The sequence below is a fragment of the Chironomus tepperi genome, unplaced genomic scaffold (genome assembly GCF_022539635.2).
Source record: "Chironomus tepperi strain 1889 unplaced genomic scaffold, CSIRO-AGI_Ctep_v1 contig_34, whole genome shotgun sequence".
Taxonomy (NCBI): Eukaryota; Metazoa; Arthropoda; class Insecta; order Diptera; family Chironomidae; genus Chironomus; species Chironomus tepperi.
This window is the reverse complement of record NW_027226156.1, coordinates 845894-871032: the sequence shown is the minus strand read 5'-3', so window position 1 is coordinate 871032 and position 25139 is coordinate 845894. Positions and strand designations below refer to the sequence as shown.

At 34.6% G+C, this 25139-nt stretch overlaps 6 protein-coding genes across 6 annotated transcripts; 5 read left to right on the top strand and 1 right to left on the bottom strand.

Annotated features, from left to right (window-relative positions):
- Positions 1-553: 553 nt before the first annotated feature.
- On the top strand, positions 554-1419 carry LOC139097512 (farnesol dehydrogenase-like). Its single transcript, XM_070649385.1, has one exon. The coding sequence runs from the start codon at positions 611-613 to the stop codon at positions 1370-1372; it is 762 nt and encodes a 253-aa protein (XP_070505486.1). The 5' UTR covers positions 554-610; the 3' UTR covers positions 1373-1419.
- A 120-nt stretch (positions 1420-1539) lies between these two features.
- Positions 1540-2499, top strand: LOC139097492 (farnesol dehydrogenase-like). The gene has a single exon (XM_070649365.1). It carries the CDS (start codon positions 1597-1599, stop codon positions 2356-2358), a length of 762 nt encoding a protein of 253 aa, XP_070505466.1. The 5' UTR covers positions 1540-1596; the 3' UTR covers positions 2359-2499.
- A 4133-nt stretch (positions 2500-6632) lies between these two features.
- On the top strand, positions 6633-9035 carry LOC139097368 (probable tubulin polyglutamylase ttll-15). Its single transcript, XM_070649181.1, has 2 exons — positions 6633-7687; positions 8040-9035. Exons 1-2 carry the CDS (start codon positions 6668-6670, stop codon positions 8583-8585), a joined length of 1566 nt encoding a protein of 521 aa, XP_070505282.1. The 5' UTR covers positions 6633-6667; the 3' UTR covers positions 8586-9035.
- Positions 9036-10283: 1248 nt separating this feature from the next.
- Positions 10284-11894, top strand: LOC139097792 (uncharacterized). Its single transcript, XM_070649759.1, has one exon. It carries the CDS (start codon positions 10284-10286, stop codon positions 11877-11879), a length of 1596 nt encoding a protein of 531 aa, XP_070505860.1. The 3' UTR covers positions 11880-11894.
- Positions 11895-11913: 19 nt separating this feature from the next.
- LOC139097462 (uncharacterized) lies at positions 11914-13278 on the bottom strand. The gene is made up of 2 exons (XM_070649332.1): positions 13096-13278; positions 11914-12906 (listed from the first exon to the last, which is right to left on the bottom strand). The coding sequence occupies exon 2, from the start codon at positions 12889-12891 to the stop codon at positions 12019-12021; it is 873 nt and encodes a 290-aa protein (XP_070505433.1). The 5' UTR covers positions 12892-12906; positions 13096-13278; the 3' UTR covers positions 11914-12018.
- Positions 13279-18382: 5104 nt separating this feature from the next.
- On the top strand, positions 18383-24327 carry LOC139097146 (uncharacterized). Its single transcript, XM_070648926.1, has 4 exons — positions 18383-18549; positions 18981-19469; positions 19596-20417; positions 20633-24327. Exons 1-4 carry the CDS (start codon positions 18468-18470, stop codon positions 24298-24300), a joined length of 5061 nt encoding a protein of 1686 aa, XP_070505027.1. The 5' UTR covers positions 18383-18467; the 3' UTR covers positions 24301-24327.
- Positions 24328-25139: the final 812 nt, after the last annotated feature.

The window sequence follows — 25139 nt, the reverse complement described above, 5'->3', positions numbered from 1 at the left end:
AGATTGAAGGGCGCTTTAATGCTCGCGCATATCAAATTGAATTACGTGACGAATTTATGTTTACAGAACAGCCAAGGCATGAGTAAGGAACTTAATTTTTTTAATGCATCTCGCGATACACTTTAGATGCAGCCGTGTCGATGGCATGACTTGGGTCAATTGATGATGATAATAATGATAATGTTTTAGGGGTCATGTTAAGGTATAATGGAAGGTCAACGACAGTTGCTGATGATTGATAAAGGTGGCATGTTATGGGCATGTTTGAGGAGTCGTAGAATGAATGTATATTATTTATTATAAAGTATTACACATTTGACTCGCAGTTTTGCGTATTTTGAAATAAAAATCATCAAATTATCAAAATTATTCAAGATTTGTGCTGCATAATCAGAATAATTATCAAGTTTGAGGTAGGTTGTGTCTAAAGCAATCATACACTCTAAACTTTTTGTCGAGTATATAATACTTACTAGTCAACTCCTTTATCACTAGCTGATAACATTCAATAATACATGCAATTTTGTGTACATTCTCATTTCAAAGCTACACATCAGCTTAGTTGGTTTATTATATTTGAAGCTCAGTCAAATTTTTGTTTAGAAAAGTCATGTATAAGTGGGCCGGAAAGATTGCCGTAGTGACTGGAGCCTCATCAGGCATTGGAGCAGCAATCGCTAAAGATCTAGCTCAAAATGGTGTGACTGTCATCGGATTAGCTCGTCGAGCAGAAAAAGTTGACGAAATCGCAGCGGAAGTAAGTTCAGCACCTGGAAAAATTCATTCCTCTAAATGCGATATCGGTGACATAAACTCGATCAAAGGAAGCTTCAAGTGGATTGAAGAAAAATTCGGAAAAGTCAACATTTTAGTCAATAATGCTGGCTTGGGATATTTTGGTGAATTATTTGACATGAGTGAGGAACAAACAAGGAAAATTAATCAGACTATAGATGTCAACTTTACTGGACTTGTCCACACGACAAGAGAAGCTTTTAAACTCATGAAAGCAACTGATGACTATGGAATGATTATCAATGTCAGCTCAATTTTAGATACAGTCATTCCATTTCCATCCAAATCATTGGTTTATCCAGCAACAAAGCATGCTGTTCGTGCATTAACTGAAATTATTAGACAGGAACTAATTCTAGGCAAAACTGATAAGATTAAAGTATCAAATCTTAGTCCAGGAGTTGTCGAGACTAATATTGTCGAGGCTGCTGGTTTAGAGAATGCTGATCAGTTCTATAAAAGCGTTGCATGTCTCCAGCCAAAGGATATATCAGAAGGTGTGTTATATCTGCTCAGTACACCTCATAATGTCAATGTCACACAATTGACGATTAAACCTGTTGGTGAAAAATTGTAAAAAAATTTTTAAATTTTAATAAATTTTTTTTTTTTTGAAATTTTGAAGTTTCAAGTCATTGTTTTGTCTGAACAGTTCCTTATCTGCACTTTTAGCCAATTGACTGATAAGGCTGTATAACAAAAACGAAGAGTTTGATAAAGTTTAGAACTTTGTGCTCAGTCATTTGTTGAATTTTGTCTCGTTTAGATCATTTTGTGGAACTTGGATCATCATTTACAGCCATGGACAAGTGGGTTGGTAAGATCGCAGTAGTAACCGGAGCCTCATCAGGAATTGGAGCTGCAATAATCAAAGATCTAGCTAAAAATGGTGTAATTGTCATTGGATTAGCTCGTCGGGCTGAGAAAATCGATGAAATCGCAACGGAAATGAGCTCAGAACCTGGAAAAATTTATTCCTGCAAATGTGACGTCAGTGACATAAATTCTATGAAAGCAGCATTCAAGTGGATTGAAGAAAAATTCCAAAAAGTTCACATCCTAGTCAACAACGCTGGAGTGTCATTCTATGAAGACATTCTAGATCCAAGTGATGATAGAACCGAAAGACTTAATGAAGTCATCAACATCAACTTCACTGGACTTGTCCATCTAACAAGGGAAGCCTTTAGACTCATGCAAGTTGCTGATGACTTTGGGATGATCATCAATGTAGGCTCAATTTACGACAACATGATAAAATTTCCAAATACATCGTCAATTTATCCAGCAACAAAATATGCTGTTCGTGCATTAACTGAGATAATTCGTCAAGAGCTGATTGTCGGCAGTAATGATAAGATAAGAGTCGCAAATGTTAGTCCGGGTATTGTTAGGACAAATATTGGTCATGCAAGTGGTCGAAAGGATGCTGACACATTTTATGACACAAGACCATGCCTTGAGCCTGAAAATATCTCGGAAGGTGTGATTTACATGCTTAGTACACCATATAATGTCAATGTGACGCAATTGACAATTAAGCCTGTTGGTGAACAGTTCTGAAGATGTAAATTGCCATCATTTAGGGATGATTCTTGATTTGTGGATTAAAACTTAATAAAAATCAAATTTTTTAATAAAAAAATACCCAAAATAAGCTCAGTAACCGTCGCTTGGCGACTTCCAAGTGGAATTTTTCAATAATTTTTATGAATTTTTATTTCAATTTTTTATGTGAATTTTCCATCCTCATATCCAGCACACCCCCAACCACCTTGAAACCTGTGCAGCATAAAAATAAATAAAAAATAAGAATTTTCTCAATAAACAATTTTTCCTCACAATTTTCATCTCATTAAATAAAATAAATATTATAAAATCCATCAGAATCAGCAAAAGGAGCATAAGCAGCAATAGCAAAAAAAAAGGTAATTAAGTCTGAGAACTGCAAAAAGAGTTTTTTTCCTCATTAATAATTTGTGGAAATGAAAGGAAATAGAGGAAAATATATGAAAATCTTAATCAGACGTTCTGCAACCACATGGAAAATAAAAGTTTGTTGGATGTGAATTTTTTTGGTACGAAAAAAAATAAAAAACACCTCAAAAAATTTCATCCTCATTTTTATAGATTTTTCTGCCCATCCACATCCCTACCCAGTCCACATCGTCTTTATGTCTTTTAATTTATTCACGGGTGAGTTCACTTCATTCCATTGAGCATCTTATTCCTTCCTTTTCTTCCCTTCTCGACTCACAAATACACAAAAAAAAGTAAATTTTCTTTATTTAAATTCATTTCACCCTCTCGTCCCCCCTCCCCCATCTCCTACCCTCCTCATCCTACTCTTAATGTCCTGTGCGTTGCTTCATATTTTCATTCATTTATGTGCTGCTTTTTTTTCTTTCTTTCTTGCCTTACTAAGATGATGACTATGATGACTATGGTGATGGTGAATAAATGGATGGAAGTGGACGTGGAATGAGTCGAGGCTGCTGGATTGAGGATGAAGATTGGCATTAAAAAGAGAAAGTTTTTGAGCGAGAAGAAAATGAAAATTAATGGATTTGAATGGAAAATAAAGCGCGGATTGTTGGAAAATTTCATCTTTTTTTGGTATCTTGTTGTGTTTTTTTGTGGATGGTGATGGATATGGGGAGGATTTGCTGTAAGGAATTGTTTTTTGAATGCACATTTTTGAGTATTTTGATGAATATCCGTCGGAATTTGGGACAATTTACTTGGCTTTTTAGGTATTTACTGCAATATTGCATGGCTGTCCTCAAGTTCTCAGCAGTATTCACTAAATGCTGTCCAACTTCATCCTTAAAAAGTATAAAAATCAATAAAATTTTCCTCATTTTTCTTAATAAACTTTCCAACATTTTCATCTCATTTCCCTTCCATTCAGCACATCCACATCAGTCCGCGAGATATTCAAAATCATTAAAGTACATAAAAAAATCTCCTTTGCATGCACACACAACAAAGTGACTCGAGGGTGATTTTCCATCGCCTCAGCTTCCCTTCCTTTATTTTTTAACTTTTTTTTGTGTCGTAAATTTTTTTTGAGTAAAAAAATAAGGAAAAAAAAATCCTTCGTGCATAATTAGGGGACGATGAATGCTATATGAACACGCACATGCTCTACTATCACCATTACTGGCACTGCTGATGCTGTGTATTATTTTGTGTTACAAAACAGAGCAAAGACATGAAAAATAAGAAACATTAAAGCAAGAAAATGAGAAGAAATACCCTTCATGTCCTGGGATATAAAACAATGATGGTTGGGGTAAGGGAAATTAAAGTCAAGGGATGGACAGTTTTGGGTACTTTGAGTCATTGAATTGTAGGAGATTGTCGGATTTAAACAGAAAATTGACATAATTTGTCATAAACTGACCGATTTGAGCTAAAAATTGGATAGACAACTTTTGACTCAAGGTGTCTATCCCTTGTCCACCAAGACAAAGCACCAAAGCAAAGTTTCCTTTGAATAATAAAAATAATAATATCAATAATGAGAAAGAAGTAAAAAAGAAGAAGAAATTGAGGGTTGTGAAGCATCATTTCATGTTCATGGATAATGGACGATCTGAGAGTTCCAAGGCACAACAAACAAAAAGGAACTCAATGTTGATGAAGATGAGTAAAATGAGAAAAAAACTGAAAAATTTTCTCAGCGTCATTAAAAAAATTTATTTTCATTTTCTTAATGCAGCAACAACGAAAGTAAAAAAGAAGTCAAAGACGAAGGAACTTACGAGTGTGTTTGTGTGCAGCATAAATCCACTAATGACTTTTCCCTCAAACCACTTGGCATTCTTAACTATTTTTATGCTGTTGTTGCTGTCTTTTTGCCTCCCAATTTCTCAGTCATCTCCACAGCCACAACGTCTTTAAAATATTTTTTATGCTGAACTTTTTTTTTCTGTTCTTTAAATTAAGAAATGGAAGTAAAATGCAGAACAAAAGAAGGCAACAAAAGATGATGAAAAAATAATGAGAGGAAAGAATTTGACGACAAAAATATTTTTTAATATTAATATTGAAAAGACGTCGGTGTCCTTGAGATGGATTTGCTGGGATTTTATGATGAATTTGAGACGTATTTTAAGTAGGATTGGAACTTTTGAGGTTGTTTGTAGCTTGACTAAGTGTAATTTTGAATATTATACTCCTTAACTGAAGGATTTTAGCAAAACCATCAAGTTCTCTGGAAATTCAAGTCATTGGGATCAAAATATCCATTTTTAGTGATATTTCTGCATTTTTGGACCCAACTGACTTGATTGAACATCACAGAACCTGATGACACCCTCTATTCCTACATGATTCTCTTATAATCCAATATTACCACAACCAACATATATGTAACCTATAAATTCCCTCCCATTTTCATCAATCCTAGCATACACACCATCACCATCATTTACATCTCCTTAAAATCATTGACAAAAATCAACAAAAGTACTCCTGACTGCAAATCTTTCAACACAAAAACCCATTAAACATTGAACAAGAAAATCTGCATTCTCATCAAAAATTCAAGTTGATTTCTTTTCGTTTTCTTTAATGTGGGATTGATGTGTCTGTGATGTCGCATGATGTATTGATAGTTTGTGGTTTATGGATAAGGTTACTAACTATTTAGCATTAGTTTGGGGCTCTGAAATCTAAGAAGGTTAAGAATTCTTAATGTATGTGTATAAAGTACTAAGTATGGGTTTAGAGTACTGTGTATGGGTATATAGTACTGCCAGGAACTGTCACCTGTCACTTGTCACTGACCTCACAACTTTTGAATAAATGCTCATAATATTCGACAAAATTCTGTCAATCTAATGACTCGAACATGCCAAATGACTCTAATATGCTACCCAAAAGTCGTCACATCCTCACAAACCCCCTCAAAATATCCTCCAAGACAACATTAAGGAATAAAAAAATTTAAAAGAGCGCAAAAAAAAAATCATGACAAACAAAAAAAGACGAAAGCAAATTGGTTCTGAAGTTGAAATCAATTTCTTGATTGCAGACAAGTTTCTGCTTCTTGTATTGAACAAATTGATTTTCATTTGTTTGAGTTCGAAAAAGTAAAAAAAAAAGGAATTGAAAAGCTACTGAAGAAAAAAATGAAAAGTTTTTGAATCGAATTAATTTTGTTGAAAAGTTTTTGATCAAAGTTGTTTTGTAGTTTGTCATTTTGCTGGATTTTGGAATGAAATGAAGGAACTTTGGTTGGATTATTGATGGATATGGATTGTCATGTATGTCTATGTAGGTCTATGCGTTACTGTAGGTCTCTGTGTCTCCGTGGCTCTGTGTCTTTGTGTCTCTGTGTCTCTGTGTCTCTGTGTCTCTGTGTCTCTGTGTCTCTGTGTCTCTGTGTCTCTGTGTCTCTGTGTCTCTGTGTCTCTGTGTCTCTGTGTCTCTGTGTCTCTGTGTCTCTGTGTCTCTGTGTCTCTGTGTCTCTGTGTCTCTTTAGGTTTTTGTATCTCTGTAGGTCTCTGTGTCTCTTTATATGCACCTGTGCAACTAAGAATGTATCTCAGTCATACATACATGTCCATATGTTCCTTGAAATATGTCAAACATAAAAGAATAAACAAAAATAATCCATATCACCTCAATATTTATCAATTAAGCTACTTATGATAAGCAAGATTACATAATTTCAAAATATTTATTACCCAAAATACAGGTGCTGCATCCTTGGCATTTATCACCAATCTAACTCAATACCCCCTTATAGCAACCTTATCTTATCACAGATTACAAGAATTCCTGATAAGATATTTCATTAGCAATTGCTTCAGTTTACTTCCAATATTTCAATCGACTAGACTCAATTTAAAGTTCTATCCACATGGGATTCTGTTCGAAGGTATTGACCCTTCTTGTTCTAGCGACTGCAGTCTTCATAGCTGTTAAGCATGAAGAAATCCTTAAATATGCAGTAGATAATTACGAAATATGTCCAAAACCAGAGGAACGGCCAAAAATAGAAGTTCAAGTTGTCAATAAAAATGCCGAGAAGAAAGAAGACACGTCAGAAAAAATTGCAACAGGCGAAAAGAAGAAGAAATCTTACGACAGTCCAAAATATTGGCTTATTGGTGATAAAGTGGATGAGGAGCTATCAACAGTAGCTGCTGTGCTTGACCGCTGTGGATTAGAAAGACACAATGGATCATTAAAGGAGGAAAACAATCATGAAGGATGGAATTTAATTTGGAGTACGAAGAAGACAATCGCAATGAATTGGAAGGAATTAAAATATCATCAAAAGTTTAATCATTTCCCATGGAGTAAGTACTTGTCATCAAAGAGCTACTTGGCAACCCACACCGATTCACCATACGTCCCGAAGGGATTTGTAGACAGCGAGGAGCTCAAAAATTATGCAAAAGAACATCCAAAGAAGAAGTTTTTGAAGAAATCAAAGACCAGCGGTGGAGTCAGTTACGTTAAGAATGTCAAGAAGATGAACTTTACATCCGATGAAGACTTTTTCGTCCAAGAACTTGTCGAGAATCCACTATTGTTTGACGGCAAGCTCTTTGAACTTTCAGTCTTTGTTCTCATCACGTCCGTCAATCCACTCCGTCTTTACTACTTCCCTAAGAATGTCGTACCAAGATTCTGTCCTGAGAACTACGATCATCAAGACTTTAGTGATGAAGACACCTTTGTGGTCAGTGACTCACACCAAGCACCATTGGATTTCCTTGGAACTAGAGAATACTTTTTGAATGCCTATACATTCCGTGATGCTATGAATGGATTCTTGACTAAGCAGAACAAGAGTGTTGATAAATTCTGGAAGAACATTGAGGATGCTATAAGAACAACTGTTGTGTCTAAGGAGAGATCGTTCTTAGAGTTGGTGAGTATTGAGTTATTTGGGGATATGGTGGGTGCTTTGAGATTAGGATGAGTCATTTGAGGTTAGGTTGAGACATTTGAGGTTAGGCTGGGTCATTTAAGGTTAGGTTGAGTCATTTGAGGTTAGGCTGTGTCATTTGAGGTTAGGCTTGGTCATTTGAGGTTAGGATGTGTCATTTGAGGTTAGGTTCAGTAATTTGAGGTTAGGCTGTGTCATTTGAGGTAAGTTGGAGCCATTCGAGTGTAAATTGAGCCACACAGAGCTATATTAAATCATTTAAGAGTCCTTCCTTGACATAAGCTTACTTAGAATCCCACAACCGTCAATAATTCCAATTTTTTTACAATTTAAGCATGAAAAGATCCAAGAAATGAAGTACATGTACTTCGAGCTCTATTCCTTCGAGTTTATCATCGATGAATCACTTAATCCACACATTATCAACATTAACGCCAACCCTGACATTTCAGCAAATGGAAAGTACACTAGATTCCGTGCAGTTTACGAGAATCTTCTATACAATGTCTTCCAAATCATCGGTGTTGCTACACCATATGTCAAAAAGGACTTCATCTTAGAAACAGTCGATCTTGAGATGATGGTTGTTCATGCAAATTCAAGAAATGTCATGCCTGAATTTTGTATTTATGAATGTGAAGGTGCCTGTGGTGGAAAATGTGCATACTGTATGAGATGCATGAATCAGAATCAATTTTATGAGACTGTATTGGCCTATACAGAGCAGCAGAATGTTGGTGGATTTAAGAGGTTGTTCCCGCCATCAAAAGAGTTCCTTGCTGAGGCTGGTGATGAGTATGTCAAGAGTTTACCAGACCATAGTCAATTCCAGGTTGGATGGTATGTTGAATTATGTAAAAGAGACAGTAGCTTCTGTTAAGGACCAAACATAACCTCAAATTTTCTTTTTTGATATTTTTGTACAATTAATTAAAATAAAATTTGCAAGAAAAACTTTATCGATTTCCCCAAAAAATCTCTTATTCTACCCACCTTAATCACCTCAAAGATGATTTAGCAATTTACCTTAAAATATTTATTTTTACCTTCAATTATTCAGCAATTTTGTATCATAATGATATTCTCATTACACAAAACACCTCATTGACGTCATTCAGCCTTTCACAAAAAGTACCAAAAAAATCATCTCGCATAATAATAAAAAAGGAAATAATTTTTCGCGTGTGCTTTCGCATTGAAAAGTTTCATTTTTGCACGTGCCACGCCCACTTTTTCACATTTGTATGTTACGTGAGGAAATCTTTTTTTATATATTTAGAATGTGATTCTTTTATGGAAATAAAATTGAAATAAAATGTAATTTTGGTGGAGCTAATTCGAGGGTTTTGAATTTTCGTTGGCTTAGAATTTCTGCTTTTTATTTGTTTTTGCTTTGCTATGGGATTCATAATGATGAATGTGCTGTGTGGGATGTATGGGAAGGTGCTGAATGGTTATGGCTTCAAAGGATTGATGCTTGAACTTATTGCCGACGGAATTGAGTTTTTTATTAATAATCATAGTTTGACACTGCTGAAAGTTCATAGTTTGACAACCTTGAATGTCCATAGCTTGACACCCCTGAAAATTCATAGTTTGACATCCTTCAAAGTTCATAGTTTGATATTCCTGAAAATTCATAACTTGACACCCCCGAAAGTTCATAGATAGACACACCTGAAAGTTCATAGTTTGACATCTCTAAGAACTTAAAATTGACTTCATAAATCAACACTCAAAATTCCACAGTCCACTAAACATCACACAACTGACCTACATTAAGTATTAACAATCCTAATCCACTGACCCCTTTCACAAATCCCCTGATGCATAATAAAAATATACAATTTAATTCAAATTAAATTCATCTCGACTATTTACCTTAACAACAATAAAATTCAACAACAAATAAATTGAAAAAATCAACAAAAGTCCTTCAAAAGTTGACCAAACTCATGTCGGACACACTCAAACCCTTAATAACAATCAAAATCTCATTTAATCGACAAAACGCATGAAAATAAAGTTGTCATGGTAATAATAAATAAAAATTGAGATTTACTTGTAAGGAAGGGTCAGCAGTGCAGCATGTAATAAGGTTAATGTCACAATTTAGGGATAAAAAGATGTTTAAAAATTGAAGGGGACGGAGATGATTTTTCTACTTACAATCGCCTTTCGCTCGTGTCCGATGGCAATTTTTTTGGTGATGGGAGATTTTAAGAAGGGTGAGGATGCAACAAGTCGAGGGATATTGCTGTGGTATGGATGAAAGTTTTTGGAGTATTTAAAGAATTGATAACGATTTTTTCGGGAGGAATTCGAATATTTTTTGAATAAGTTTCGGTCAAAAATCTCAAATCACAGATTGTTTACTTCCCAAAGTTTCGAAATTTACGACCAAAACAAATATTGAGATTGTTTTGGTCAAAATTGACCTGTTTTGTCCTGTTCAGCATATAAATAGTTTCCCAATTTGGTCCTTGTTATCATTAACTCTCCAGCTACAAAACAACAAACATCTCAAAAAGTTTAAAAATATTTAGAAAATAAACCAAAGAATTCAACAATTCTCAAAATGGATCAAATCACAGCCGAAATTGAACAACTGACCGATATCAACACCACATCCACCGGTATCTTCAGTCAAATTCAAAAAAGTGTCATCGACTTCAACCAAAGTCCACAAAACCAGGACGACTTCATCACCAACTTAACCGAGTTCGAACAGAACTTGAAACTATCTCCAGAATTCCAACAAATCATTAACTCCAATGACGACGAAGCTTGCGACAGTAGCTTCAATTCAACACTTACAGCATCTGAAATTGAAAATGATTTGGACATGGATATCGAGGATTTTGCTGACACTGAGAAGATCTTTGATGATGAAGATGCCCTCTCGGAACTGTTTAAATTAACTGAAGGAATTCCGATGTTCGATGAGCTATTGGAAAAGGAACTTGGAACCACAGATTTAGGACAGGAACAACAAATTCCACAAATGACTCAGTATCAAGTTCTTAAGACGATTCAACACCAGATTCCTCACACGACTCAGTATCAAGTACCAAAGACGACTAAACATCAGATTCCAAACAGGACTCAGTATCAGAACCAATATTCAGGATCATTTATATGCACACTCTGCCAAAAAGACTTCACAGCAATGACATCGTTGACTCGTCATTATAAGACACAGAAACATCAAAGAATGGAAGCTAGAATGAATGGACATCCACAAGTGCAAGAGTCTGTCTATAATACAGTTCAGACACAGAACTACAGCAGCATCCAACAACAATTCTATCAGCCCAAAGCTTCAAATGTTGGACAAAGACGAGACATCTTCTTAAATAAAACACGGGATTCAAGGAACATCGTAGCTGACCAAAACAGGATGAATTCTGGACGAAAAATCCAAATATTGGAAGAATTTGTCAATACAGGAGTTGGAGGAAGTTTCGAGCAAGTTTTCAGACATGCTGAGCCTAGTTTAGTACAACAACTAACAGAAGCAGCTCCAATGCTATCATCACCAAGTGTCACAAAGACATCAATTGAAAATTCCGTCAAAATTTTGTCAAAACTCAACACAGAAACATCATCAGAGCAGGAAGTCAAAGCAGATTCACCAACAAGGAAGCAGAACAACATGAAACAACTCACATTAATGGACATGGCATTCAGGAAGCCTGCAACAAAGTCAGCAGAACCTAAATTTAACATCGAAGCAGAAGACATACTTGACTCATTCACACCTGAATTAGGATCTGATTACATCGAAATCATCCCAGACGACATCATCTCAATTGACCAAGAAGATGAACAGCCACTCTACGAGATTGTCATATCAGCGGATGCAGGCTTCACAGTCAATAAGCTTGAAGTTCCCAAATCATCAACACAGCACCAAAGTGGCTTAGCAAAGGTGATGGGACAAAAAAGACAACGAAGAATCAAAAAAGACATCAGTTCCTCATACAACGGACACCAATGCAATGTCTGCCAAAGACCATTCGCAACGCAGAGTAACTTGAGACGACATGAGCATCTACATGGATTAAAGAAGCTTCATCAATGTAAAAATTGTGGCAAGGAGTTCATGCAGAATGAGTACTTGAAGAAACACATGGTGACACATGGGACGACAGGATCAGTAAAGGTCCAGTAAAAAATCAATTTTAATTGTAAGTGAATAAAAAAAATTTAAAAAAAATATTTTTGGTTTTTATTCAAATGATTTTGTAAGTTTCAGCTACCAAAAAACCAACTTGTGTGCCTGAGCATAAAGGTTGTCCACCACTGTAAAATCACAAACTATTGCATGGTCTTGAACGTCTGTTCATTTCGGCTGTAAATTTTTGTATTTCACCAAAGCACATTACACCACAAATGATAGGTCCGAGAACAAGAACCGCCAGTAAGAACAAATACTTAAGCAGTTCAAATAGCTCTACAATTATGTGGCCGAGACTAACAAATATACGTCTAATAATTTCATCATACAACATCAATGTTGACCCAATGAAGCCTAAAATAGCACCGACTATTCTAAACGGAAGCATGACAACCTTTACTGGAAACATTAGCAAGGTCTTAATAGGACTCGATTCTTCAGTTGAGTACTTAACATCTGCTGTAATTTCTGGCAATTCTTTTATTAAATCTACGATCATGTCCTTAACTTTCTCTGGAATTGGCCTTGCATTTCTGACTTTCTGTTGAATTGCTTCTAATTCTTCGCAAGAAAGGTTGAGTAGCAGATCAGTAGGTATGCAGTCTTCTGGCTCCTCCTTTGGTGGTCGCTTGTCCTTTTTGTCCTTATCCCTTTCCTTTTTGTCTATATTTATTGTCACATTAACCTTTTTTGTTGTAATATATTTGGAATATTCAATAATTGCTGGCTCAATCTCAGCAACTGGCTTAAACATTCCCCAAATTAGCTCAAAAATTGAGAAAAGAATTAAGCTTCTTGACACTTCATTGGACTTTACATTCTTTTTGTCATTTTGCTTCTTGTCCTGCTTAATGTATTCATCATTAGCCTTAATTTGAAGTTGCTGGAAACATGCTGAACAGACTTGATTATCAAAATTATCTTGTTGTTGACTTGAGGCAGCGCAGATTGTTGTGAAAATTATCGCGCAATTAATGATGAGTAATACAGTACGAGGTGTGGTCATGATGAAAATGCGTGACTGTGAATTAGTTGATGATATTTATAGATTTTTTAATTATTTCTTGTAAGAAGGGTGGTAGGGAGGGTGAGGGAGTGGGGTACTATTAGGATTCTGGATATACTTGAAGAAACAACTTGTTATATGTTACTTATCTATCAAGGGAGTTATATGGAAAAGTTAGTACAATTAGATATAATATGTACTTACAAACCAACAAAAAACTTAATATTCGGTCCAAATTGGAAGGTATTATAGGTATTATCAATCTCTGATCTAATTTCTGCCAAAATATACTTAAATCACTCCGTTTATGTTGCAACTGAACAGCGCAAATAAAAATAATAAACTGACTAATTTCTCGACGGAATTAATCGAAATCAGTGAGTAATGAAAGTACTACGTGATAATTCAAAAAGGTATAAAATATAACACATGTTATGTTATGTGATTATCAAATGTTATACTTTAGATTCAGTAATTTTGAACTACGCGGGAAATTTAAACTGAATGATAAAAATGATAAGAATGATAAGAAATTTGATAACAATCTGGAAACTCTGACCGAATTATTGGCAGCTTGTCCAATTTTATTTGTCAACTTTGATAATTTTTACTGTACTTACTTCCTTGGTTGAGACTAACTTGGGTCCATTGCAGTACAGAGAGAACGTCCAATGCAATCTCTATTCTTCGACTCCTTCTACCAGTTCGGATTGTTAAGTCCTTTTCTTCACATCCGTACAATGACCTTTATTACTCTCAAATCAGATTGCCTTTCAGATCAAGTCCAAAAATAGCACCAATTACCCAACAAATCAAGTCCATTGATCATACAAAATCTTAAAATCTCTCTCATTCTGCAACAAAATAGCAATAAAAAATCACATCCAATTCCAGCAAAATTACAAAGAAAAATAAAAGAAATTTCACTCGCGTGTCTCTTGTGCCTCATTTTGTGTGTCTATCATTGAATTTAATTCCAATTCCGATTTCCAATTGACTTTAAAAGATTTCTTTTTCCATGTGCACATCAAAGTCCAATCTTCCTGTCATTGTCTTCATGTTGCTGCTCTGATTCTTCTTCTTTTTGTTGCCTATTATTCGTGTGAGGAACTCAAAGATGCATGAAGATGTTCCAATGCTACATGATTGACATTTTGTGCATTTTCTATTTGTTGCTTTGACTCAGGCTTGAATTTTACAATTTTATAGACACTAATTGCTTGCAATTCCTGCAAGCAGAGTTTTCTATTCGAGGTCAATGTTGAGGTTAAATTGAGTTTCGAGGTCAAAAAGGTCGATTCTATTTCATTAATTGAGTGTTAAATGGTTGACTGGTTGGGCTGTCTAGTCGCAACATTTGTACAATATGTGCATATGTGCAGCCAATCATCCATAAACATTTTTTGCATTTAAATTCGCAAACAGATGTGAAATTGTGCCAGGAATGCTTCCGATAGACACTCAAACTTACGGGACGGGACGAAAGGAACAAGGAAAAGAGAAACTGAAAATTGGGGCACAATTAAATTTGATTATCGGAAAGGAACTGACTAGTTTTACAGACAGACGTAATTAAAATGCTTTTTGTGTATTTTTTGAGTGTTTCGAGGTCGAAAGTGGAAGAAGAAAATTACCTTGAAGGTCACTGTTGTGCTGTGTTGTAGGTCAGGTGGACATATATTTATGAAATCAGTTCCCATACGAACATAACCTCAAAATAAAATAGTTCTTAATATTCCTAGCACGTCTCATCCATTAACTGCAGATCATATTGCAATTTGCAAATGTACAGCACAAATTGCACAAGAAGCGAAGCAAATTTTTATTTGGATTTCCTCAAATGCTAAGTGAAATAAAAAAGGAAAAAAATCCACGAGAAGTGCTTCAAAAATCATCATCAGATGAGCCATAAAAATCATCATAATATGCTTATGAATTTAATGTGCGAGAACATTTAACATTTAATTCCTCGAGCTATAAAAATGAGAATTTTTTGCTTAAATCGAGATTTTCTTCTTTTTTCATGTGCCACAGCCACAGAAACAGCCACACAAAAGGCGTTCGTTGACTTTCGATTAACACATTATTAATTCACAAACAACAAATTTGCCATGTTCATGTTCATGTGCATCCAATGCCTCATTGCTTGCATTCTCTACTTCTTTGTCTTTTACCTTAGATTCATGGGATGTGATGCTTGCATTTTATATGGATTAAGGAGTTAGAGGGTGGAGTTTGGTGAGACGGGCTGACAATTTTTGAATGAATTTTTGGGATTTTTTTCAAAGTTTTGAAAATTCAGATTATCCAAAAATTCAGCTCCTCAACCCACACATTACCTCCCAACTCCTCACACATCTTCCAATTCTGCTCTCTTTTACTCAGCTTTTATCGCATTTTTATTCATCTCTCGAACTTTTTTTCATTATTTCCATTATTTTATGTGTTTTAGATACAATAATATATTGTTACTGTTGTTGTTCCTCAGCATCTCTCGACTGACTTGTACTGAATACAGGCACAATGAGGATGAAAAAAATGACTACACGATCGAAATGGCAAAAAAATTTGATACATGAATGTTGTTGTTGTTGTTGTTGCTGTGCCTGTTTATGAATTTCATGTATGTTATTAATAATAATAAAATTTATCCAATTAATCATCTACGGCACTCTTTTGGCACACAAAGCAGCATAAGCATTGAAACTTAAAGGTCTTATTGTTGTGTTGCTTTGTGGATTTATAAGTCTTAAGCTGATTGTGGATTGAAAATTATGAAATAATAAAAGTCGTGTGTGATATCATCAGTTCTACACACTTTTCTGTGCCTTCTTTTCAGACCTTATGTGTAATGGGCAGTTGTGGGATACGGGACCAACCATGACAGTCCATCCAACCCTGGTCAACTCCTTCTTCATTCATCTCATTGTTGGACTCAAAAAACATGCAAATTGTATCACAATAGAGCATAAAATTCACATATGAGGAGCTAGAAATGAGGAAGTGAGATGGAAATATTGAACATAGTTCATGTCATGCATGAGATTTGGCACGATTATTAAATATGAAATGAGAATCGAGACCAACAGACACTCAAATGTGAACAATAAACTTTGTAGATGTTAAAAAGAATTGAAAGAAATTTATTTTATGTAAATTAATAATTGTAAGATGTTTTTGTTCTATGGATGTGATGCTGGTGGGTGGGGATGGGGTCATGAACTTCCGTGCTGAGTTATTTTTGAATTGAAATTGTCAAAGTTGGTAAAAAAAAAGTTTACAAAATTGTCAAAAGAGAGTAAGGTTCATGAGAACTTCCACCTGGAAGTTCATAATGCCATCCCATTAGATTCCAATTCTTAATCTTAGTTTCGCTTACTTTTTATTAATTTCACATTAATCACGTTTTCCATTTCCAAATGACACACGAGTTTCTCTCCTCCGTCCACATTCGCTGTTAATTCTCATTGTGAACCAGAAGACACACAAAAGAGACTAAGATGCTCACAAAGATTGCCTCGAGGAGATAATAAAGTAATTTTCACATTATTATCATTATGCGACCCCTCAACCCAACACACAATTTAAATGAACTTTTTTTATTGATTTTTCTTCTATTTTTACATGGAAAATTTTTCTTATGTCTGTTATGTAAGACATTGGAACTGACGGTGGGGAGTTATGAGATGAGGGAAAATATTTTTTTGAGATAAGAAATGCGCGCATATTTTTGAAGATACACGAAATTCTGTGGAAGAATTTAATTATTGTTTAGTTTTGGGAGTACAAGGGATGGTGATTTGGAGTTTTGGAGAATTTTTGGAAGTGTGGCTACATTGTTAGGATGAATTTGATGTCACAAAGTCAAAATTGACGTTTTAAGGTGGAATATGGCATCAATAAGTTGAATAGGACATCATGAGACTGCCTATAATGTCTCATAGGTAGTCGTACCCTACCATACCATACAAAAGGTATCATTCAGTCAAATAAGGTCTCTTAAGTCAGCACATAACCTCAAAATTACCTGTAAAACCACAAAAAAACTACCAAAAATCCTCTCATTGTCCATCCCTATGCTCTAATTCCATCACCTCATTTCTTCCTCATTTACACAAATATTCATATTCATCCACATTTCGTGATTATTAATAAATGCATAGTCATATTCAGTCATACAATCTCTCATGTATCCTCTATCATGTTCATAGAATTTCGAAAATTTTCTAACTGTGTCTGTTCTTATTCACAATTCATATTCATACCTTTCACATGATACAAATAATAATAATAGAATTCACGATGTTATACCTTCATATGGTACATAACACATGCATGTAAGATATGAGAATGAAAGTTAAATAAATTGTTATGTTTAGTCACGAATTTCATTTCGTATTGTAATGATGTATGAAATTATTTTCATTATTTTTGTTATTATTAAGCATTGCTCGATTTTTTTTCGTTTTGTTTTCTTGATGCTACAGTTGTAAAGAGCATGAAATGCTTGTGGATATTTGATTATTATTTTGCAGATTTCAATGGGAATTGTTGGGTATGAATCGATGGAAAAAGTTGGAGTTTAGCTTTGATTATTTGCAACTTTGTTGGTGGATTGCGATTGATTTATATTGCTGAACTTGAAAGAAACTTTTTGTCATTTTTTGAGGTTAGACTTTAATTTAAAGCGTTGTTTTTGAAGTTTGACTCAAATTGAATGCGTTGCTTTTATAGGCTTCAATTCAAAGCGTTGCATGAAGTTTGAGTTCAATTTAGAGCGTTGATTTTGAAGCTTAGCTTCCAATAAAAGCGTTGCTGTAGAAGTTCTACTTCAGTTTAAAGCATTGCTTTTGAGTCTTCAATTTGAAGCATTCGTTGAAGCTTGATTGAATATTGAAGCATCGCTTATAAAGCATTTACTTCTTATTGAACTGTTGAAGTGCTGATTCTCAAGCTATTCTTAGTCATGAAACAGAATCCTCCAAACTATGACGTCGCTGGTTTTTGAAGATATCTCCAATTTTCTGTGTTCGTCAGTCAATACTTGTTACTGCCTTAGCTGACGTACACAAAATTACAACTGATAATTCCCATAAAGTTCTAATCATTCTGCATGAATACCTGCTACATTAACAACAATATAAAATATTTACATGACGTCAAAGATGACCACTGCGGAATCAAATATTCCAAAAATTGAGATTCTCCAACCTTGAAATTTTTTTCCGTAAAAATGCCGCTTCTTCTTACGTTTCTTGTTAGTCATATGGCTATGACCGGCACAAATAAATCAGTTAATATGATTTTTATGATAATTAATTCGCGCGACATTGGATTTTTTTCGTCGTTTTGTTTGGGTCTTAATGGTTTGTTGTTGTATGTGTCTGCAATCAGGTTGTCTAATTTACATTTTTTTTTTTTAAAAAACAAGATTTTAAATTCAATATTTTAACTTTTGTATTTAAGTCCAAGTCTTAGTGTTGTGTGAAGCTTCCTAACATTCGGATGTATCTTAATCGGTTTCAAATGACTTTTAGTGACACTTTAATAGATTTTTGAATGAAAAGTGAATTAAAATGAACAAAGAAAGTGATGATGTGAAGCTGGATAGCATGTGCGATGAAAAAGTACAGCCAAATTGTGTTACAAGTGAATTTTGTGAGTGCCAATAAAACTTGTTTTAAGTGTGAAATAAAGCTGCTGCATCTTCTTATTCTTCTGTTTTTTGACCTTTGTGGAATAGTGCGGAACTAAATATTCAAATTATTTTATGAGCTTTGATCAATTTTGATAGTTTTTGGGGATTTTTTGTCAAATTTTTGACAAGTTTCTGTTAATTTTGAAGAATTTTTGGAATCTTTTATCAGCTAATGCATGTGGCATTGCCGATAAGACCTTCACATACCGGTCTGGTCATTTACTTGTGTTTATTGGGAATTCCCCATTTTTGTTCGCTGTCCGATGTCATTTTTTATACAAATAACTGAAAAAATCCCGGTTCGTCTCAAATCTAGCCAGCTTAGATTAATACCTCAATATTTCATGTTCCCATTTATGTTCCTATTTAATGCTCATTCCTTCTTCAACAGCACCTCTCTTGAATGACTACTTTCAAAGTAAAATAGGAATTGAGCAAAAGATCTCATCAGAATCAATTGAGCTTAAAGAAATCAACACACAACCACAGCAACCATTGAATATAAATGATGCTAAAATTCTTGAAATTCATAAGGAAGATTGCCTGAATGATAAAGACTTGAGAGACTTTGTACAAGCATTATGGGAACTTAACATGCCTAAGGATGTTATAAATGCTTCTATTAAAGTATCCGATGATTTGATGAGCAGTTGTGATGATGTTGAGCTCACAAATTTAGGAGAAAAGTTCAAGCATCAATCAATTGTGATTCAGTTGTCGTCGATAAACAGCAAACAGTTTACAATTTATTGGAAATTAAAGGAATTGAATTACTTTTTGGTTTTGAAGTCGTCTGAGAAGATAGAATTGGATGACGCAGAGGAGCTTTATAAGTTTATGACAGAATTCATAGCAAATAGTCTGAAATGTGAACATTTAGGTAAGTTATGAGTACGAGAAGTTGCATTTAGGACAGCTTGGACATACACTAGACAGTATCTGACTAAGACAGACAAGAAATGACAGGCCACATATCTAATATTCTCACCAATATCCTTCCACTTAGGTCTCAACAGTTCCTTCCATCCCACTGACACCAATCGCTTCATTGACATCACCGACTTAGCTGACACTAGAGATTACAACTTACTCCTTATGGCTTGTGAGGCAGGAAATCTCAAAATTGCAACTTATCTATGCAGACTTGGCATTACCAATGTAATCCCTAATAAGAGCATCACTGCTCAAGATGTTGCTCTTAAAAATGGTCATTTTGACATAATTCAAGCACTTTATGAGGAAAATTTGCCACTTCCAATTCCTCCACCCGATGTAGATATGGATTCTTACTCAGAAAAATTCATGGACTTCATCACAATCCTTGAGGAGTTCTTTCGAGCAATTGAAGTTGACAATTTGGAGCAATTGATTGAAAGTTATCAAAAATTACCCAAAACTCGTCACATTTACAACTTTACAGGATGTTCAGCCTTACATGTAGCAGTAGTCAGTAAATCATTCAAATCTTATGAATTTCTTTTGAGTCAAAAGCACAAACTGGCACCAAACGAAGATCCTGAAGACTTATATGATGAACTCGAGTACCAAGAGCAACTTACAGTCAGGGAAATCCACAATCGGCATGCACAAGAGTCACCAAAAAATCACATTAATGTGCTGATGGCTAAGTCTTTCATTGTTCATGACGAACCAGATGTGGAACAGAAGTTAAAGATTGTTCGACGTGCTTATCAGATACTTAATAGGAATGTGTACATTAGAGTCATTCTGATGATTGTTGCTGCTTCAAAGAACTTTAAAATAATCTTTGATTTTCATCGGGAGTCAATTAATGTTGCTGATCCAACTGTGGGATCTAATACGCAAGGTATGTAAGGGTTCAAACCTTCTTTGAATGCCGATAGTCTCAATTGAGTTTTCGAGCAGCAAAATGCACCAATTTTTGCCAATTTTAGGCATTAGGGTATCCTCACGTCCTACTATCGTCGAAGTGACGTGACGTTTACCTGTCAACCACTTGTGCTGCTCGAGACAACAATACACATCATTTTGATCAATTCCAAACATTTAATTCTATTTCAGGCATATTCTATAAATCAGGCAGAATCTATATCGGAGCCAAACAGCTGCTAGATAATGTAAGATTTCATGAAGCTTTATCAACCATAGCACATGAGCTTTGTCATTTTGCCATCAATCTAGTCTACAACAACAATGCTAAGCCTTACAAATCCAACGACAATCAAACAATGCAGGAGTTTGAGGACATATCACAGCACTGTAAAGCTAATGCCGATAAGGAAGCGATTATTAAGATGGCATATGACTTCTATACAGCAGACGAGTATCATGCTGAGCTGATTGTTCGAGTTGTACATATAATGGCATTTTACTTTAAGAAACCTCAAAAATTGAATGAAGTTCGTGTGATTTTCGATCCTTTATTTGACTTTTTTGAGCTTAAGGTAATTCCAGAGATGAAAGAAGCCCTGCCAGAAATTGAAAAGCGAGTTGATGAAGAAACTAAACTTAAGGACAAAAAAATTGTAAAGTTTAGAAAAATTGCAATGGTAGCTGGATTTTTGGCTGTTTTGGGGATCTTGGGGGTGATTTTTGTAGCAATTGTACTGCATGTGCCTGATTATAAGTTTGACTTGTTGTCTGAAGATGATCAACAGACGGTTATGAATGGTTTAGTTGTCTATAAGGATGTTGAAGTCAGGTTTGGTCAATTATTTCCAAAAGGGTCAATAGCTTATGACAGATTGACATCTGAGCATATTTCGGATGTTCTTAAAAGTCATAAGCTTAATTTTAGTGATTTTCTTTTACTTTATCTTGATGAAATAGTTGTACATAATTGGACAGATATGGCTGCTAATTTACAGAAAAAAGTCCTATCTTCTGACTTGATATTCCAAAATGAGACTGTAAAGTATGAAGCTTTACATGAATTAGCGCCTGATTCCTTCAATTTTTTAACCTCAAACGATATTATTCAAATTTTGGATGGCAATCAAATCAGACTTGGCAAAATGATTCAAAATCGGACTGAATTTTACCTCGACAGAATCTTCTGGAATGAACACTTGCTGGATATTTACAAAATTTATACCAAACAGAATCCAAATGTCCGGAACTGGGATAATGAGGTAAAATTTAGGGAATTTTTTGATGACTTTGTGTCGCAAAATTTGAGCATTTATTTCCAAAAACTTGAAGATTACAACAAATTAAAGCAAATTAAGCTTCAATTTTCAGCATTAACTGACAATAGCTTGAATGTTGTTCGAACTTTTAAATCTTTTCATGAACATTTTGAACAAATTCTTGAAAAATCACAAAAATCGCGAATTTTTGTTTTATCATCGGAAGCTGGGACGGGAAAGACGATAAATTTCGAGCAATTTGCTATGAAAATTAAGCGACAATTGAAGACTAAGTGGGTATCTTATGTGGACTTGAAGGATTACACTAGCTTGTACTCTGAAAAAGAGGAACTGTTGCATGATCCTCAAGAATTGCTAATAAAAATCCTAGACCTAACCTCAAAATCAGAATTTGAGCTGGAAATCTTCAAAAAATTCTACAAATCAGGTCAAGTTGTGCTTCTTTGGAATGGATTTGATGAAATTTCACCGAACTACAATAAGTTCATACTTAGTACCTTACAATCCATCCAAAATACTACCTCAAACATCCAATTTATATGCACTAGACCATTATATTCCAAACAGCTAACAGAGCACCTGAATTTCCACTCATACACATTAGCTCCACTCACAGTTGACGAACAGATAGACTTCCTTAATAAATTCTTCATTTCCCGGCATATCCAACCTCGGAACTACACAATTAAGGCACAATATATCATTCAAACTCTCAAAAGTAAAACCTCAATGATTAGAGAAACTCAAGAGTTTGATACACCACTAATGTTGGAAATGATTGCCGACCTAATAGCCTCAAATACTCAAATCTACAACTCTGAGAATCTTTATGAAATTTATGAGATTTTTATCAAGAAAAAGATTGAAATTTGGCGCAAAAAGAGTGAATTTGCTGTTGAATTTTTGGGACAATCCTTAACTGACTATCGGAACTTTGACATGATTGAAATGTATCAAATGTATGCATTCAAAAGGGAACTCAAAGCAATCAGCCCATTGACTCAAATTGTCATGGGTAAATTGCGAGGTATGAGACAAAAGCTACCGAAAAATTTGACCAGCGTTGAAGTATCCAGGATGGCAATTTTACACATCAATGGTCCACATAGGTTTGAATTTGCTCACAAAACCTTTGCTGAATTTTTTGTTGCTCAATTTTTTATTGAAAATATTTTAAATGCCGATAATGTTGATGCTGATGATGCAGTCGTAATTCTGCATAGTTTTGAGCATTTTAATGAGTTTTATGGACTAGATCAAGTTATGGTGACTAATTTTATGTTCTCATATATAGAGGGGAAGGATAGGAGGAAGGATAGTGTGGAAGAGACTGGACTTGAACCTAAAATTAGGGACATTTTGAGGAACAAGTTTGGGAGAATCTTTTTTAATTTAATTGGCAACAAACCGGTTAAAAATTTCCGATTTTTGTTTGAATTCTTTAAATTTGATCAAGCCTTGCTTAGGGAGTTGCTTAAGGTTGATGAAAATGAGACAGTATACACAGCAGCTTACAATTATGCTTACTTTCCCGATCAAATTAATACATTTGAAATAAAATCTTTGATGGAATTAGGAAGGACTTACTTAAGTAATGAAGATTTTGAGAAATTTGTCAATGGTAAAGATCAGAAGGGTATCATCCTGTATAGTCTATATGTATTCTACAGACAGGATGCAGCCAGAAATGGACCAAGAAAAGTCTTTCATGATAAATATGATTTAAGTCCTGAAATTCTCGAAAGTAACGATCCAATTCATGTTTTTGAGGAAATTGTCAAGATTCTAACTGAAAATGAAGTCAGGCAACTCCTGACATCCCCAACAAGTCCTATTCCATACAGAGAATTTGATTTGATTAGCAATCCTAAGTTTTGGAATATTTCTCAATCTAGACTGTCTATTGACGACCAAAAGAATTTAATTTCAAATTTAATCTATGGAATCTCAAAGTTCAATGATCCTGAACCTTATGTGCCGATTCTTGTCAATAAGACCCTTGAAATTGTCTCAAGTTCAGACATCTTTGACATTTTTACATCCAGAAACATTCTACAAAGAGGAATTTTAAATTTCTATCAATTATGGACCTTTTTTGTCAGTCAAACTACAGAACAGCAACAAAAAATGATTTTAACCTCAAAAATTGTCGGTGAATGTTATTACTATGCCTTATATTCTCCAAATCAAAAGTGCTACTTTTATCCACCAATGAATATTTTCCATATATCTCTGCTTACCCAACATCCCGATATCCAAGAAAACCTAAAAACCTTCAATATAGTCAAAGACACTTATGAGAAATATTTCACAAAAATTGAGATGCGGAACATGATTTTGGAATCGAATGACTTTATGATTTATACTAAGTTGGGAACATTTGTGGCTATTCAAGCATTTGTGGATTATTTGAAGGAATTGTTTAAAGGACATGAGGATTTATTGAAGGAATTCTTGCTAAGGAAAGTCCATCCGACCAATTTTGACATTTTTGAGTATTTTGACAATATTGGAGTGGAAAAGTCGACTCTTAATCTTAAGCTGTATGTAGACTTATTGAATTATGTTGACAAAATGTGAATAAAATAACTTTGTTGAACTTCCATACCATCATGTCTACATACTTACTTCTCGTGCTAACTCCAGTCTCAATTAGTAAATCACATGATTAATCTTAATTTGTATCCAGAACAGCAACAATAAATGCAACATAAAAACTCACGAAAACTACAAAAAAAAAGGTTATTGATGTTCAATTAAATTCCTTTATATCTTTTTTTTTGCTTCTTTTCCATTTCCAATTCCACATTCTCGTACCTTTTAGTGCTCATTTGTTACATCTTGTTTCGATTACATGAACAGTCAGTCGGTGCAATTGAATGGCAATAAAAATCACTTTTAATTAATTACTTGCCGATAAAGAGAATCATTTTTTTGTGTGCTTGCTGCAATTAATGCCGACATTCCCGATCTGTACATGATGGAATGCTGTGTTTGTGGTGGGCAAATTGGGTCTATTTTGAAGACTCGCTTTAACTAGCTTTTATGTCTTAGTAGTCAAGTTTATAGTCATTTGTGTCAATCTAACATGTGTAGATCGGGGATAATTTGTTGTAGACTAACTTCGTTTTTTGTTGGGAATCGGAAACATGAGCAGATGCCGGTTCTAAAATGTGAATGCGGAATGAAATTGCAGTGAGTCAAAAGGTCAAGAACTTTGAAGTTTGACCGAGATGAAAAGTTTTTATACTTTGAAGTTTGATGTTGTTGGAATGCTGCTGATGCCGTGTAGTGGAATATTGATAAGTCTGGATGCTCATTGACTTGAAAATTGATGGATTTTGTGACTTAATTTTAATTAATTTTCAAATTTTTTCGTTCAAAACTTGACATTTTTTTGGAATTTAAAATGCCTTTAA